The sequence below is a fragment of the Neofelis nebulosa genome, chromosome 2 (assembly GCF_028018385.1).
Source record: "Neofelis nebulosa isolate mNeoNeb1 chromosome 2, mNeoNeb1.pri, whole genome shotgun sequence".
Taxonomy (NCBI): Eukaryota; Metazoa; Chordata; class Mammalia; order Carnivora; family Felidae; genus Neofelis; species Neofelis nebulosa.
In genome coordinates, this window is record NC_080783.1 from 210,194,152 (window position 1) to 210,210,428 (window position 16,277).

The following is a 16,277-nucleotide window of genomic DNA, read 5'->3' on the forward strand; positions in this document are numbered from 1 at the left end:
AGAGCAGGCGGGGGCCTCGGTCCGGCCCCCAGGCTGGGTTTGGGCGCCCACTCCCTCGGGGCTCCCGCCGCTTCCTGTCCTCGCCCCTCTGACCTCTGACAGCTCCACAGTTGCACTATCTGCCCTGAAAAACTGGGGGCGCCCGGAGGGCAGACTGGCCCCGGCGTCCTGGCGCGGGTAGCTGGGAGCCCACTGCAAGCGTATCGAGCCAGCAAAGCAAGCGTGGAAAGGAGGAAATTGGCAACCGCTGACCTCACCCGGATTACAGGCTCCGGGGGCGAGGGGGCGGGGCCGCGCGCGCGCGGGAATTGTGGGGGCGTGGCCACGCTTGACGGACGGGCCCGCAGCCCACTGCGAGAGGAGGCCGGCCGGCCGCCCCGCCCACCGGCCGTAGATAAAGCCGCCCGGGGCCGCAGCGGCTCAGGCGGTTCGAGGGGACTCACCTGCTGCAGGTGCTCGGGGCGGACCTGACCTGGACGAGCGAGGACCGGCGCAGGGCCGGCCACTGGGGGACGATGCAGCAGGAGCGGACCGTGCGGCTGCAGTACGGGAGCCGCGTCGAGGCGGTGTACGTGCTGGGCACGCACCTCTGGACCGATGTCTACAGGTGAGCAGGGCCACCGCGACGGCCCGAGACCCCCCGCCACTCGCCCCCCAAATCCCGAGACCCTCACACAGACCCAGCAACCTCACCACCCCTTTCCCAGGGCCCCTCCCCTGTACTCCAAGCTTCCCACGGTCTGACCCCCTCCAGCCCCTTTCAGGACAACCCCAGAGACACCCCTAGTCCTCCCGCCATCCTCTCCCCTCAGCACCTCCCTTCTCCCCCCAGGCCCTCCCCTTCCTCTCAGACCCTCCCGACTCCCCACTCACCTCGAATCAGCTGAGCTTTCTCCAGGATTTGCTGGGGGAGGGGGGGGGGGGGGGCTGGGGCCAGGCCAGAGGGGAGCTGCCCTGGGGCGGAATCTGGCCCTGGGGGTTGCTCAGGCTCCAATTTCGCCCTGTGGGGGCTGCCCGTGGTTGCCTGTCCCCAGGCACTGGCTGTGAGCTCCTGTCCCCAAATGCCTTCCCCTGACTTCACCCTGGGGTTGAGAAGGACTTTATTCTGCCAGGCTGGAGGGTGCAGAGGTGGGGGTCTTTGTCCGAAGAGCGTCCCTGATTCTAGACCCTGTCCCCTCCCCGTCTTCACTTGCCCACAAATGTTGGCAGGGTGCAGGATTTCTGAGACAGCAGGACATCGGGTGGGGGGATTGAGGCCATGCCCCCCAAAGCCCCCAGGAAGCAGGCAAGGCCAGTGGTCCATCTCCTGTAATTCTGTGGGGCATCCTTGCGAAGGTGTGGCTGGTGTGAGTGAAAAGGTGGACGGGGTCCAGGTAGGATCATTCTATGACCATTCTGCCATAGCAGCCCTCTATTCCAAGCATGTGAAATGTTCCTCGTCGCTAGAGTTTGGAGGGGTCAGTGCCAACAGGAGAGAGCATGCCGGACTCTAAGGCGGGACCCCTAACCTCCCTGTGCCTTGAGCTGAGCTGGAGGTGCCAGTGTGACGTGTTGCTCCCAAATTGCCCTGTCATCTGGACCACCCGCCTCCCCAGACCCTTACCAATCCCATCCCTGTGTCTTCCCACACACCCTCCCCAGCCCATCCTCTGTCGTCTCCGGTGGCCCCAGCAGCCCTGCCCACCCAGTCACCTGCCACCTCTTGGGCAGGCACTGGCCACCCTGATACCGTTAAGCCCCAGCCTCCTTCCATGAAGGCAAAGGTCCTGGTCACCACGCAGATGAGGGACCCTCCCCAGGCATCTGCCCCTGGCCTCGGTTGTCCACATGGAAACTCCAGGGGTGGTTTCTGAGGGTCATAACGCAGCAGTGAAGTGTGGTCCAGGCCTCAGTGCTTGGGAGAGCTCCCCTCCCTTCCCCACCCCCAGTCCTAAACTGAGCACTGCCAGGGGGTGGGCAGGTAGCCAGGGCACTCAGGTCTCAAAGCCTCAGCTGTCCCCATACCCGCCTGTTTGTGCACTGGGGCCCTTTTGCCGCAGCCTGAAAGACTGGCATGGTGCCTCCAGAGGGGGGATGGGGAGAAAAGAGAGGGGCCATGCTCAGGCCTCCTGCCCTACCTTGTCCTGGCAGAGAGAGGCCCAGCCCCGGGGCGGGGTGGGGGTGGGGCGGGCATGGAGTCGGGGAGGTGTGGACTCACCCTCCCTCTGCCAGAGGGCAGAGCTGTGATGATCCGCTTTGTCCTTTCTCAAGAAAGCGGCCACTGCCACCACAACCCACACCCTGCAACTGCACTTCCCTTAAGACTCCCCCACCCCCGAGAGAAGAGGTGCAGTCTAGACCAGCACCGTCCAGCAGAGACAGAATGCCAGCTACAAACTGAGCCACAAGTGTAAATTTTTAATTTTCTTGTGGCCCCATTTTTTAGGATTAAAAGAAAGAGGTGTGGGGCACCTGGGTGGCTCCGTGGGTTAAGCATCCGACTTCAGCTCAGGTCACAATCTTGTGGTTCCTGAGTTCAAGCCCCGCGTCGGGCCCTGTGCTGACAGCTCAGAGCCTGGAGCCGGCTTCAGATTCTGTGTCTCCCTCTCTCTCTGCCCCTCCCCCGCTCATTCCCTCTCTCTCTCTTTCTCTCTCTCAAAAATAAATAAAACACTAAATAAAGAGGTGAAACTAATTTTCATAAAACATATTTTTAAATGTTTATTTTGAGAGAGAGAGAGTGTGTGCATGCACGAGTTGGGGAGGGGCAAAGAGAGAGAGAGAGAGAGAGAGAGAGAGAGAATCCCAAGCAGGGCCGTCAGCACAGAGCCCTGCCGGGTTTGATCAGCAAACCCTGGGGCAGCAAATGACAGATTACTCCAGGCTCCTGAATCAGAGAAAGGAGAGAGCGAGGGGGCCAAGAACTCGAGTGGTGATGGCCCGGAGCAAAGCTCTTGCCTAGTTTTTATTGAGAATCTTATCAGTGCATCTCAAAGGCTGCAGGGGAAAGAAATATGTAGTTTCAAAAGCAGGATCAAAGCTTATTCCTAAGTTTTTGGCTGATGAGTACAATCAGGGTAGTGACGTGCAGGCAGGCGAGCGGAACATGATGGGGGCAGTGTATACATCACAGGAAGGGGGTTGTTTTTCTACCTTAGATTAAGCATTTACACAGTGGGAATGTTGATCCACGGGCAAGGTCTGGCTGTTTCCAGGCTTGACATTTCAAAGGACACTTGGTTTCCCTGGTCTGCTTTGCTGCTTTTCAACCAGCTGTTTCCCAGGCTGCAAACATTTCTTTCTTAAATCTTAGCCAGCCAGGCTCTATGAGTCTCTACAGAGCCCAGCTCGGGGCTCTATCTCACAAATCTGTGAGATCGTGAACTGAGCTGAGACCAAGAGTTGGACATTCGACCAACTGAGCCACCCAGGCATCCCAATTTTCATAATATATTTTATTTAACCCAGTATATCCCAAATACTAGCATTCCAGTATGTAATCAGTATGAAACTTGTTAGTGAGATAGTTTACATTGTCTTTTTCATACTAAGTCTTTGAAATCCAGTGTGTAAATTTTATACTTACGGCACATCTCAGTTCAGTTTTCACCGAGCATCAGGTGCCCAGAGCCCCAGGGAGGCGGTTGTCATTGTACTGAACAGCACAAGTCTGGAGCAGAGGTCCTGAACCTCAACGCCGTTGCACTTGGGGCCAGATAACTCTTTGCTGGGTGGGGAGGGGGCTGTTCTGTGCCTCATAGAATGTTTAGCTGCATCCCTGGCTTCTAACCCGAGTAGCAATGCCCCTGCAAAAGTGACAAGCAAAAATGTCTTCAGGTAACGCCAGGAGTCCCCTGGTGGGAGGACAGAGTCACCCCCAGGTTTGAGAACCACCGGTCTAGTGGAAGGAAGCCCTTTCTAGAACAAAGGAGCTGGAGCTATTACTGCCATTGTCACGCCTAATATCGGTAGCGTTACGAGCTACTGTCAGTATTAATAATGACAGAGATTTTAGGGAGCACTGAGAAACCAAATGCATTATCTTGTATCTTCCTCATCGCAGACCTTGGGGGTCATGCTGAGATCATCCCATTTTGTAGATGAGGAAAGTGAGGCCCAGAGAGGTGTCACATAGGACTCCGGGCCAGGTCTGTCTGACTTAACTTCCACTCTATCCTGTGTGACCTTCAAACTAGCAGGTTGAACTGGGCGACCCTCTCAGCCTGTGTCCCTTCTACCCTCCGCTGCCCCCAGACACTTCACTCGCCCCCTTTCAACCCTGCACTTCCCAATGAGTCCTCCTGGACCCGGACACAGGTACTGACGCCAGACCCCACGTGAGCCCCCCCTCCCCCACGCCCCCGCCAGGGTCTCTGTGGAGGCATCAAGGGACAAGGCCTGGTGGACCCTGCGCCCAGTTAGTAAGGGAGTATCTTTGACTTCTCACTCCTGAGTGACAAAAGAGAATGAACAAGTCTCCACACCCACACCCCCTTTCCTAAGACGCACACGCGGCTCCCCTCCCAGACACACGGTGGGGGCCGACCTGCCCCGTTACTCAGCAGACCCTATGGTTGACCCCCCCTCTCTCCAGCCACACTGACCCTTTGGGGGTGGACGCCCTGACCCAGGCACATTCTGGGTGCTGGTTCTAGCGAGCTGTGACTAAACACACAGAAAAGGGGAAGTGGGGATTTTTATCTAGAGATTTGCTTTGCCATAGTTATTGAAGGCACTTTCTGTTTCCTTCTCTCACGCCCAAGCATCTTATCTTAGGTCTGGCACAGGTACGCCTCGCCCGCACCATCTCCCCCGATGTTCCCTTTAGCTGGCAGCTGCTTCCTCACTGGGGCTGCCGGGGCCCCCGCCTGATCCTGGTTGAAGCTAGTGAGGGCACAGAGCCGTGACATTCCCATGTTGGTTTCACCCTCCTCCCCACTCACCTTTGGTTTCCCAGCGGGGACACCCCCAGAGCTGGGAGGCGTTGGAGAAAGGGCAGCCGCGGGGTCAAGTAATGGGGTGATCACGCTCTGCCTGACTCTCCCGCTGACCCACAGACCAAGTTGTGAAGGCAGATTCTCCTACCCCTCCCTTTGTTTACACAGTCCTGGGGGGTGAGAGGTGGCCCCCTCACTCTGTCGGAGAAAGTTCAGGATCCGTATCCTGAAGTCCACAGGAACTTCAGGGCACAGATGATGTGAACAATTGTCTCTTGCCTCTGCAGAGTGGTCTCCTAAATTACACTTGACCTCAGGATGAGAAGGGAGGTGGGAATGATCCCGCGCCCTCCCCTGGCATACCCCAGGGCAGAGGCTGACCAGCCATGTCTCTTGGCAGGATCTTGACCATCACTTTCGGGCAGAAGATAGGAAGGAGGGTGCCAGGGCGGGAGAAGCAGGCACAGTAAAATGTTGGGAAAATAGGGAGGGGTACAGATTTGTACCCCACTTTGAGGAAGAGCCCAGAGCCTCAAAATTCACCACCTCACTCCCTCGACTCTTCTCAGACTCCCTCCCTCCCTGTTCCTCGGTTGGTATGAGTGTTTTAGAAAGTATCCTTAGGACAAAGGCCAGGGAGGGTCTGCGATCCAGTTAGAAGCAATGGAGACTTGGTGTGCCATGATCTCCCCTTCCCTTAGAGTGCCAAGCCCTGCCTCACCGATCCCATCTCCGGCCAACGACCCTGCACACACTCCACTCTGGCCGCACTGGTTTTGTGGATCCTACTAGCTCTCGACCACACCAAGCTCATTCATACCACAGGGCCTTTGCACATGCTGTTCCCTCTGCCTGGAGGACTATCCCCCAGACCTCGGCAAGCCTGACATTTCATCCACCAAGGCTTAGCTCAGATATCACCTCCTCTGAGCAGCATTCTCCACACCGGCTGCCTTCCTCACTCCCATACACCTCCAGCCCTCGAGTCAATGAAGGGCTCCTTCATTGAGTAAATGAATGGATGGATGTGGCCAGTGATGCATGTAGACTGGCCTGTCACTGGGTTGAGCTCCCCACCCCCAGCCTCAAGGGATGAGCACCATTGGACTGGCCAGTGGAAGGTCAAGGGCATGTAGCCGAGCTTGGCCAGAGCAGCGCTTGCTCCTAAGAGAATGATGGTAGGAGGAATCAGGCCAAGTCAGGAGGCCTCATAAATTAGAACAGCACCCAGCGCTCTCAACCCTAAAGAGGAGGCCTCGCCAGGAGCGGTTCAGGGGCTCTGGTTTCAGGCTAGCTCCTGGGAGGGGTTGGGGGGAGGGGGGCCCGCGTTCTAAGGAGGACCTTGTACCCTGTGTGTCTGGCCCAGCTTGCATAGCTGGGGTCCCCGAGAGCCTTCCCTCCTTGCCCTCAGGGCCCTGCATCAGGTTGGGAGCATGGTGACAGGGGCTCACCACCATTGTCCTCTCCTCTCCCCCCTCCCCCGGCTGGACAGACACCTGTTAGATGGGGCGGGGGGGGGGGGGCAGTTTTCGGAGGCAGCTCTGCCTGTCCAGCCATGCCAGACTCCATGGCCAGGGGCTTTGACTATCTAGGCCACTCACCCAAGCCTTCGGTGTCCCTTCTCTGGGCCTCTGACCCCACCTACAAAATCAGCAGGGAGCTCTAGGGGTCCCTAAGGGCCTCTCATTTGCTCTTGTCCTGAGCCAGGCCTGACATTCTCCCCTCGCCTTCCACCAGAGGACCTTTAGGGAAGACTGTAACCTGTGGATCCTCCCCCAGGAAGGGAGCCGCCAGACCCAGAGCTCAGAGAGCTTGAATTTACCCCCACGCTCTGCCAACACCGTCCCTGAGACTCGGAGCGAGTGCTCACCCTCTGCCGGTCTCAACATGCTCCCCTGTAAAATGGGACGATATTGAGACAGACCTCATGGGGTGTCGGAAGGATGGACCGAGATCCCGTGAGTCAAGGGCTTCCAACAGTGCCTGGCACATAGTAAATACTCAGTAAGTCATTATCGTGAAGTACCGTTGGGCTTATTGTAATATTAGTAAAACGATAACGAGCTATGGCCTCAAAACATCCATGAGACTCATGGGAAAGAAATGTTAAGCATTTGTTTTAAGTGCCGTTTGAGGCACCAACAAAGTGGGGGGAGGGAGGAATCCTGGCGGATGGCATCAGGGAAGACTTGCTGGAGGAGGAGGCAGCCAAGCTGAAGGATGGACAGGGTGCACAGTGTGACCAGGACATGCCATGCAGGAGCAAAGGTACCTGGCAAGACAGTAGGGACCCACAGGGGCAGAAAGGGCATCGACTCCGTAGCCTAGAGCGTAAGGCTAGAGAGTCAGTGAGCTCAAGCCAGGGCTTTGACTGCCAGGCTCAGACGTTAGACTTTGTGACGTAGGCAGTGGGGAGCAACTGAAGGTGTCTGGGGAGGGAGTGACCACAGAGGAGACTGTTTCTGCCCTAAGGAGAGGGGCGGCTGGAAGCACCGGTGCCTACTGAGAGAGGCTGCTGAGGTCACCAGGCAGAGAAGGGGGTGGCTGAAGAGAGACCAATCCCCGTCCCTAGCCCCCATCACGCCAGCTAGAGGCTTTGCCTTCCTCCCTTCTGGAGGGTACTCGCTGTGGCGTTGCCTGCCAAGCTGGCACCCACGAACCCCCTCCCATCCTGCAGAGACCCAAGGGCAGGATGTCGCACTCAGACCACCAGGAGCTGGGCTCCCTGTGGGGGTGATCCCCGCCTGGTGTTAACGAGGCCCGGGACAGGTGGATAAGCCGAGAGTTCCAGATGCCAGCTAGGAGCGGGCACGCCGTGCCCTCACGCCTGGGGCCGAGTGGGCACCCCAGCCCCATGAGGCCAAGCTGGTGACCCTTCCCTCTGACTGAGCAAAGATCGGAGAAACCGACTGGTTCCTCGGACGCCCTAAAACCTTCGCGGGGCCGGGCACACATTAGGTCTCTGCAGTCCATTCCCTTGGGCCGGGCTCAGCCAACCTCCCTCTTCCACATCTGACACCGCATTCCAGTCTTGCTCAAAGCTCCTTTGTGTGACACCAGCCATGACTCTCCATTCCCACGGCCATCACCTTGTCCCACACCGCCATCCTGACTCACCCGGACAGCGGCAGTCACTTCACTGAACCCCCCCCCCCCACCTTGCGCTGTTGCTCTCCTGAAACGCATTCCCCACCCCGCACCCTGGGCCATCTGTCTACAGCGCAAAAACGATCATGTCACCGAAGCCTAGAAGCCATCAGTGCCCTCAGGGGGGGGCGCAGGGGGAAGGCCAGCTCCTCGCCATGAGCTAGGTCCTCTCCTCCCGCCACCCCCCTCCCCTTTGCTCACAAACCGCGGCCACACTGCTCTCCCTCATTTCTCCAATGCGCTCGGCTAACGTCCACTTCAGCCGCCTCAGGCTACCCGTGCTGCTGGGAATCCTCTGCTCGTCTTCCTCCTCTCTGTGTCCAATTCGTTGCTTCTCAAACTGTGGGAGCTTGTTAGAAAGGCAGTCTCCAGGCTACACGTTTGCCGTATTAAGACCACGCGTGTGTCCCCAGACCCCTGTCCCGTCCCTAGTCCTGGTTTTGCAAATGCTGGTGACGTACCCCAGGGATGCCTCTTAGGTGGGAAGGGTCTGTGATCCTAGGTCTCCCATTCACCTCGAGAAATGATAGCACCTTTGCTGTAATAACTTTTGAAGATAACCGTTGTTTGTTTGCCACTAAATGAACAACGAAACGAAGAAAAGACACAGGGCACCCGAGCGGCTCAGTCGGTTGAGCGTTGGACTTCGGCTCAGATCCTGGTCTCACAGTCTATGAGTTCAAGCCCCACATCCAGCTCTCTGCTGGCAGCTTAGAGCCTGGAGCCTGTTTCAGATTCTGTGTCTCTCTCTCTCTGCCCCTCCCCTGCTGACGTTCTCCCTCTCCCTCAAAAATGAATAAGCATTAAACAAATTTTTTTAAAAAGAAAAGACATGCAGTTTCATTCCCCAACGTGTATGCGTAGCACATCATCATGTTGGACACTTTAAATATGCACAATTATATTTGTCAGTTGTTCCTCCATAAATTTGGGGGGGGGGAGAAATGCAGGGTTTTTTTAAGTTTACTTATTTATTTTGAGAGCGCGCGAGAGAGCACAAGCAGGGCGGAGGGTGGGCAGAGAGAGAGAGAAGATTCCAAGCAGGCTGCACGCTGTCAGTGCAGAGCCCAACGTGGGGCTCGAGCTCATGAACCGTGAGATCGTGACCTGATCGTGGCCGCCACCAATTTCCCCACTCGGTCCCTCGATACTATCCTGGGCCCCTCCCTGCCTTCTCCAGGGACAATCAAGGTGCCCACAGCCCCTGGTTCTCGGGTTTCTGGGGGATGAGCTCTGAGAGGTTGGTTCTTTCTGGGGAGGGAGGCAGCCAACAGGATCTCCAGGGGACAATGGGTGCCTTTGTTGTTTCTGCCAGAGCCGCTCCAAGAATAGCTGTTTGCTCAGCTCAGAGCAGGGCTGGTGCTGGGGTAGGAGGGAATGGGGCCCTGGAGCTCCAATGCCAGCCAGGGCCAGGCGTTAACCCCCTGAGCCTCTGGGGCCTCCTTCAGTTTCTCACTGGCCCCGAGGAACGAAGGTGGCAGGAAGCATCACTTAGAGCAGCAGTTGTCAAAGTCGGGTCCTAAAACTCATCCTGCCCTGTGAGTTTGTAAAGCATTTTTTTCTAAACTGTATGCAGAAACCCAACGTATAAAACCAGATGAAATCATAGTGGCTGGGCGTAAAGGGAAGTGGGGACCCAGCCGAGAGATCCCCAGCTTTTCAGTGCCTCCCTCCTCACCCCTGGGTGCAGGGCCTGCGCTCCCCCGGTGCCAGCCACCTCCCGCTGGTGCCATGCTCCCATTTTCCATTGGGTGAAACAGAGGAAAAGTGCGTTGCCCAAAGCCATCCGGCAAGTTGATGGTCAAAGCTGGGACTTGGGCCAGAGGAATATTTTCCTGACCTGAGACCACAATTGCCCAGACTTGTGATTTTTTTCCCCCACACTGTATTCTACCTGTAGTACTGTTAACATTTTTCTTTACATCAACTCACATTTTATAACTTTATCTTATTTTAATTTTTTTCAGTTTATTTCTTTATTTGAGAGAGAGAGAGAGAGCTTGAGCAGGGAAGGGGCAGAGAGAGAGAGGGGATGAAACTGATGCGGGGCTCGAACTCACAAATTATGAGATCATGACCTGAGCTGAGATCAAAAGTCGGATGTTCAACTGACTGAGCCACCCAGGCGCCCCTAAATTTAAGTGGCGATCTTGCAGGGCATCTGGCTGGCTCAGTGGGTAGGGCATGTGACTCTCCATCACGAGGTCTTGGAGCCTATTTTAAAAAATAAGTAAATAGGGGCTCCTGGGTGGCTCAGTCAGTTATGTGTCTGACTCTTGGTTTTGGCTCAGGTCATGATCTCACGGGAGTCCGAACCCCGAGTTGAGCTCTGTGCTGAGAGCTCAGGGTCTGCTTGAGATTCTCTCTCTCTCTCTCTCTCTCTCTCTCTCTCTCCCTGCCCCTCCCCCACTTGCACTGTCTCTCTCTCTCTCTCTCTCTCTCTCTCTCTCAAAATAAACTTAAAAAAATTTAATAAAAATAAATAAATGGAGAACTTATGTTATTACCATAAATGGCAAACCTTTATCAATTGCCATGAAAAGATAACGCTTTTTTTAAATTTTTTTTCTTAACATTTATTTATTATTGAGAGACAGAGAGAGACAGAGCATGAGCAAGGGAGGGGCAGAGAGAGGAGGAGACACAGAGTCAGAAGCAGGCTCCAGGTCCTGAGCTGTCAGCACAGAGTCCGATGCGGGGCTCGAACTCACGGACCGCGAGATCATGCCCTGAGCCAAAGTCGGACGCTCAACGGACTGAGCCACCTGGGCGCCCCGAAAAGATAACACTTTTAATAAATACATAAATCTTTTCAATTGTGCATCCACGTGCCACCTCACAGCGTGTTACGCGCATGCCCTTTGGGCGATGCCGCCTGGCACTTCTAGAAGGCTCACCTCTGTCCTGCTCAGCTCCACCGTCTTTGCTGGGTGTGTGTGATGTCCCCAGCCCCACGCTGGTCTCTGCAGGAGGCGGGGCGCCCCTGAAGCCCTCGGGGGCTTGCCGTCCAGAGAACAGGTACCCCGTGGCAACACCCTGAGACAAAACTCAGTCCCTGCCCTGTGATGGATGACGGACAAAGCCCGAGGGACAGGAGGCATGGGTGGGTGTCTTCTGGGTGGGCAGATGGACACGCAGAAGGTGCAAGGAACACGCCCAAGCCTCCCTCGGCAACTCAGTGGCAAAATTGGGCTCAAGCCCACGTGTCAAGCAAGGGGACCCCCAATCCGGGTTTTTGCTGCGACTCTGCTTCTCCCAACCATGAGTGTGGACAGAGGACAGCAGCCCACCGCCAACAAGCGTCCAGCCTCAGATCAGCTCAGTGACCCCCGAGATGGGCTCAGGAGTTCAGAAGGGGGCAGTCGGGCAAGAAACAGGGTGGCCCTGGAGCTTTTTCAGGCTCCTTTCCCAGCCCCGGGCATGGACGGCCAGACCCTGACCCGCGCTCTCCTGCAGTGCCCCGGACCAGTGGTCTTGGCCAGCGGCCCCTGCAGTCCATGGCCTGGCTCAGAGACACCCTGCCTGGCGGCCTCTACAGACTCACTCGCAACCTTGGTCACCCCAGGGCTCTAACCACCAGACTGCACTGCCGGGCGTCTAAACCAGTGGCTCCCTAGACCCGTGTAGCTCTGGAGCAGCATCACCAACAGGTCCCCGAAACAGTAGACACGCAGGTGGCTCAGTCGTGAAGCATCTGACTTGGGCTCAGGTCGTGCTCTCACGGTTCGTGAGTTCGAGCCCCGCTTCGGGTAAGCCCTGCTGCACTCTCTCTTCCCCTCTCTCTCTGCACCTCCTGGGATTCTCTCTCTGCCCCTTGCGCACTTGTGCCCTCCCTCTCTCAGAAAGAAAGAAAAGAAAAGAAAGGAAGGAAATGGTAGAAATGCAAAGTCTCAGGCCCCACTCCAGAGCGTCTGAATCTGAAACTCTGAGGAGGGCCCGGCGATCGTCATTTAGACAAGTGTTCCGGGTGATGCTGCTGAGCTTTGAGAACCTCTGCCCTAAACCTCTCACCCAGCCTCTGGCCGCTGCTCACCTCTGCAGCTGCCCCGGCCGGACCTCCGCTCTGCCAGCCAGACGCTCCGGGGAGAGGATCCGCAAATCTCCAGCCTTAAAAGAAAAACCCTGAGGATTTAGACCGCACCCTCTGGTGATTCTGATGCCCAGCTATAGTGGAGAACGGCTCAGGAACCGGGAGTGCCGGGCCCTCGGGACGGCAGATGTGCCTTCAAAGCTGACACTTACCTCTATGTCTTAGTCCCAAAGCCCAGGGGAATCCCACCTAAATCCCTCTGAGCCCTCTTCAGACTGGGCGCTGGCTTTAGCAAAACTGTCCTCCCCGGACACCTTCCTCCCCCAGTCTCCCTGTCCTTCCTGTGGCCTCCCCTTAAACCAGTGTCTCAGGCAGTAACAAAATACCGCGGGTTGGCGGGCTTGAAAAGAGCCAACTCTTTCTCCCAGCCCTGGAGGCTGGAAGTCTGAGATCAGGGGCCGGCGTGGTCGGGTTGGGGTGGGAATGCTTCCTGGCGGGCGGGTAGCCGCTCTCTGGCTGTGGCCTTCCTCGGTGCGTGGGAGAAAGATCTCTCTTCCCCTTCTCGTAAGGCGGCCAACCCTATCAGACAGGACCTCGTGCACATGACCTCATGTCACTTTAATTATCTTCTAAAAGCCCTGTCTTCAAATGCAGTCATGTTGGGGAGCAGGGCTCCAACATGTGTATCTGTGGGGGGACACAAATGTGCCTAGATCAAACCAGATCAAACCAGTTCACTTCCTGCCCTGAAATCTTAATGGCTTTTCAAGAATTCCAAATGTACCACCGTTTCATAGAAGGCCGCCCCAGAGCCCCCAGGAATGACTGTGAGAGGGGAAGTTCCAAGCCGGGAAAGAAAGTCACGGCGGGAGGGGCCTTTGTGACAGAGCCAACCCACCCCTACCCTTTGAGGACCCAAGTTCCAGGCTCCTTCCCTGGACAGACCCCGCACTTGGGCGCCTGCCGCTTTGAGGCCTTTCCACCAAGTTCCGCCTGTAGCTCAGACACGGGAAGGGGGGCGGGCCCTGCCTTTGGAGCAAGTTCATTCCTTGGTCCAGGCCTCTGGGCCTGGACCCGTAAGGTACCACACGGGTGCCCGTCGGAAGCCATGAGGAAGCCATTAAGAATTCAGAGCCGCAGGCCCCACCCTCGAACATTCTGACTCAGTGGGTACGAGACGGGCCCAAGGAATCTGTATTTTAACCGAGGGCCCTCCTCACAACCAGGTGATTGTAGTGCAGCGGGGTCCTTTGCGGGGGCCCCAGACCCGGTCCCCCAGAAGGGCCCTTGCCACCTGGCCCCCCAGGAGTTTTTTCTTGGAGCCCCTTGTCCCACCTGTCCGGAGATCGCCTCCTCCAACCCGCTCTCCTCTCTCCCCTCTCCCTCCAGTGCGGCCCCCGCCGAGGCCCAGACCTTCAGCCTGAAGCACTCAGAGCGCGTGCGGGTAGAGGTGGTGCGTGATGGGCAGGCCGAGGAGGTGGCCGCCAACGGCAAACAGCGCTGGCTTCTGTCGCCCAGCACCACGCTGCGGGTCACGATGAGCCAGGCGAGCACCGAGGCCAGCAGCGACAAGGTACCGCGGCTGGGGAGGTGCTCCGAGGGCGGCGGGAACGAGGGGCCCAGCTAGACCGCGCGATCCCAGCGCACAGCGAGTGGGAACCACAGCCCCCCTTTTGCCCGCTGTCTAGTTGCCATGGTGAAAGAGCGAAAAGAAAGAGGTGGGCCTAATTTTCGCAGTGCGTGGCCCTTAACACCGTAGAGGACAGTCTTACGAGTTTGACCTGATACCAGCATAAAAGAAAGACTAAGGAGCTGGCTCACGTTCTTTGTCGTACCAAGTCTGTATCGCACGGCGCATGTCAAATCAGATTTGCCACGTTTATGTGCTCGGTACCCACGTGTGGCTGGTGGCTCCTGTTTTGGAAGCTCCGTGCCAGACGGCCGAGTGATGATTTCGTGGAAGGTTAAGGCTGTCGGCTGCCGAGTGATCTATTAGAATCGGTGGAAGGTACACCCCGCTAAGTCCTCGGTCTCAGCGCGGTCTAAATGGAGCGCTGAGTGCCCCTGGGTGATTTGCCCGGAGCTGAGACCAGATGTCTCGTCGCTGGGTCCTTTGATTATGAGCTTTGCCATGTGCCCCACGGCAGTGATGGCTCTGGGCGTTATTCAAAGCAAACAACCTCAGTCCCGAGCCCTGGTTGCTTAGCAGAAGCTAGTCATACACCACGGTAGACCCAGCAGAATGGACCGGGGCACACAGGTAAGCAGTCGGCACCCCGGATGCCCTCTGAGAGGAGGGGAGGCCCCTGTCCGGTTGGATAATTGGACAGAAGCAGCCCCGCAACCCAGGAATGCTTCCTGGAGGAGACGGTTTGCATGTTAGGGGAGAACTGGCCTGACGGGCCGTGAGGTATGAGTCAGGGAAGGTGGTCCCTGCAGACCTTGCTGCCTGTGATCTGTGATCTCTGCTCTTCTCTCCCTCCCGGTGCGCCCCTCCTTGCCAAGGTCACCGTCAACTACTACGAGGAGGAGGGGAGCATGCCCATTGACCAGGCTGGGCTCTTCCTCACGGCCATCGGTAAGTTGGTGGGGCTGTGGCCCGCGTGCCTTTGCTCCCCAGGGGCACCTGGCCTGTTTTCAGTGCCGCGGACCTGGCACTCGGAGCTTCCTCTGAATAATGCGGGCCCGAGAAGGGATGCACAGGTACCCAGTCCCTTCCGTACTGGGTTGGGGGGGTGTCCTGCAGAAGGAGGCAGGCCCTGGCCCGCCAGCAACTCACCCCAGTGTTGGCATTCCCAGCCCGGGCTCTGTGGGCCACTGAGAAGAAAGAGCAAAGTCTGTTCCTCCCTTGCCTCTCCCCTGCAGCCTGCAGAAGAGTCGGCCTCTCACAGTGAGGGAAATGGCCTCTCTACAAAGTCTGCTCTGTTCCTGATAATCCCAGCTACCCCCGGCCCTCCCTGGACCCAGCCATGGAAACAGAGATGCCTGGGTCCTTAACTCGCCTAGTCCAAGCCCTTCATTTGGCATTTGGCACAGCAAGGCCCAGAGAGGTTAGGGAACTTGTTCAAAGTCACACCGCAACTCCACAGCAGGTTGAGTCCGGAGCTCAGGACTATTCCCCTCCCAGGGCCTTCCCATCTGCACAGCACTCCACTGCCCGGGTGCTAGGGCACATGGGTGCGGTCTTCTCCAGTCCTTCAGGTCGGCTTCTTCTGCAGTTGAGGTGTTCCACGTACACGTGTATATGCTTTTTCCGGGAGGATATTTCAGGGGGTCATTCTGTCTGTCCAGCCTTAATGTAGCATTGACAGAGTTGCCACATGGCAGGGGGCGAGAACCACCAGTTACTGAGAGTCAACTCTGTGCTGAGCGCTTTAAAACCAGTAATAATGTCTTCCATTTCTTCAACACCCACTCTGTGTCCCGGCCTGTGCTGGGTGCTTTGAGGAGGAGAAGGAGAAACTCCTGAGCTTTATTGAGCACCTACAGTGTGCCAGGCTCCAATCCTAGACGTTTTACTGTCACGATTGCCATCTACTCTCCTAGCTGTCCCAAGGATCGACGGGGGGGTCTCAGAACTGCCCCCAGAAAACAATTCATTCCCGCGTCAGGGCCGCCTCCTCCAGCCGTGTGCCGTTAGCCACCAAAATGGGCTCAACAGCAGCACTCCCCTGCTTCTCACCTTTTCCCCCATGGGTTCTTTTGCTGGTTACCCTGACCCGCTTTCTGCACCTCATGAGGGAGAGCCCAGCCTTGGGGTGGGGTCCTCAGGACGCCCTCCGCGGGGCCTTGGGAGACAGGCGCCAACGCCTCCCCCGTTGCAGGAGGGAGCCAGCAGGTGTATGCACGTGAGGATGTCTCAGATGACCGGCCCTGAGGAAACCTAATCCCACAGAGACAGGGACACTGGTGACAAAGCAGGAAGGGCAGCGGCCAGAGGCCTGTCCAACAGGGGTGGTCCCAGAGGGCTGACCATGCCATTAGCGAGATTCTGCCAAAGCGAGGCACACAGAACAGATGGCAATGCCCCGTGAGGAGGCAGGACTGGACCCCCCTCTCCACGAAAAGACCCTGAAGCTTGTTTGCAGAAGGAGCAGCAGGGCCGAGACCCCAGAACATACTAACTATGCTTCCAGATAGTTTAGATTCCACGGGCCAGTAAAATTGTGGTTTACTCCAGTAAT

The 16,277-nt window shown here is 57.1% G+C and overlaps 1 protein-coding gene and 1 non-coding gene across 2 annotated transcripts in view; both read left to right on the forward strand.

Moving 5' to 3' along the window:
• Window positions 1-406: 406 nt before the first annotated feature.
• The window catches only part of PADI2 (peptidyl arginine deiminase 2), a 42,115-nt gene continuing 26,244 nt past the window's right edge, over window positions 407-16,277 (forward strand). The window contains exons 1-3 of the mRNA XM_058718925.1: window positions 407-607; window positions 13,483-13,666; window positions 14,599-14,671. Coding sequence (XP_058574908.1) covers window positions 516-607; window positions 13,483-13,666; window positions 14,599-14,671 — 349 coding nt within the window. The 5' untranslated portion in view covers window positions 407-515. The remainder of the gene's footprint in view (window positions 608-13,482; window positions 13,667-14,598; window positions 14,672-16,277) is intronic.
• Window positions 8,392-8,524, forward strand: LOC131505874 (small nucleolar RNA SNORA72). Its single transcript, XR_009258628.1, has one exon. It is a non-coding gene; the product is annotated as a small nucleolar RNA SNORA72 (small nucleolar RNA).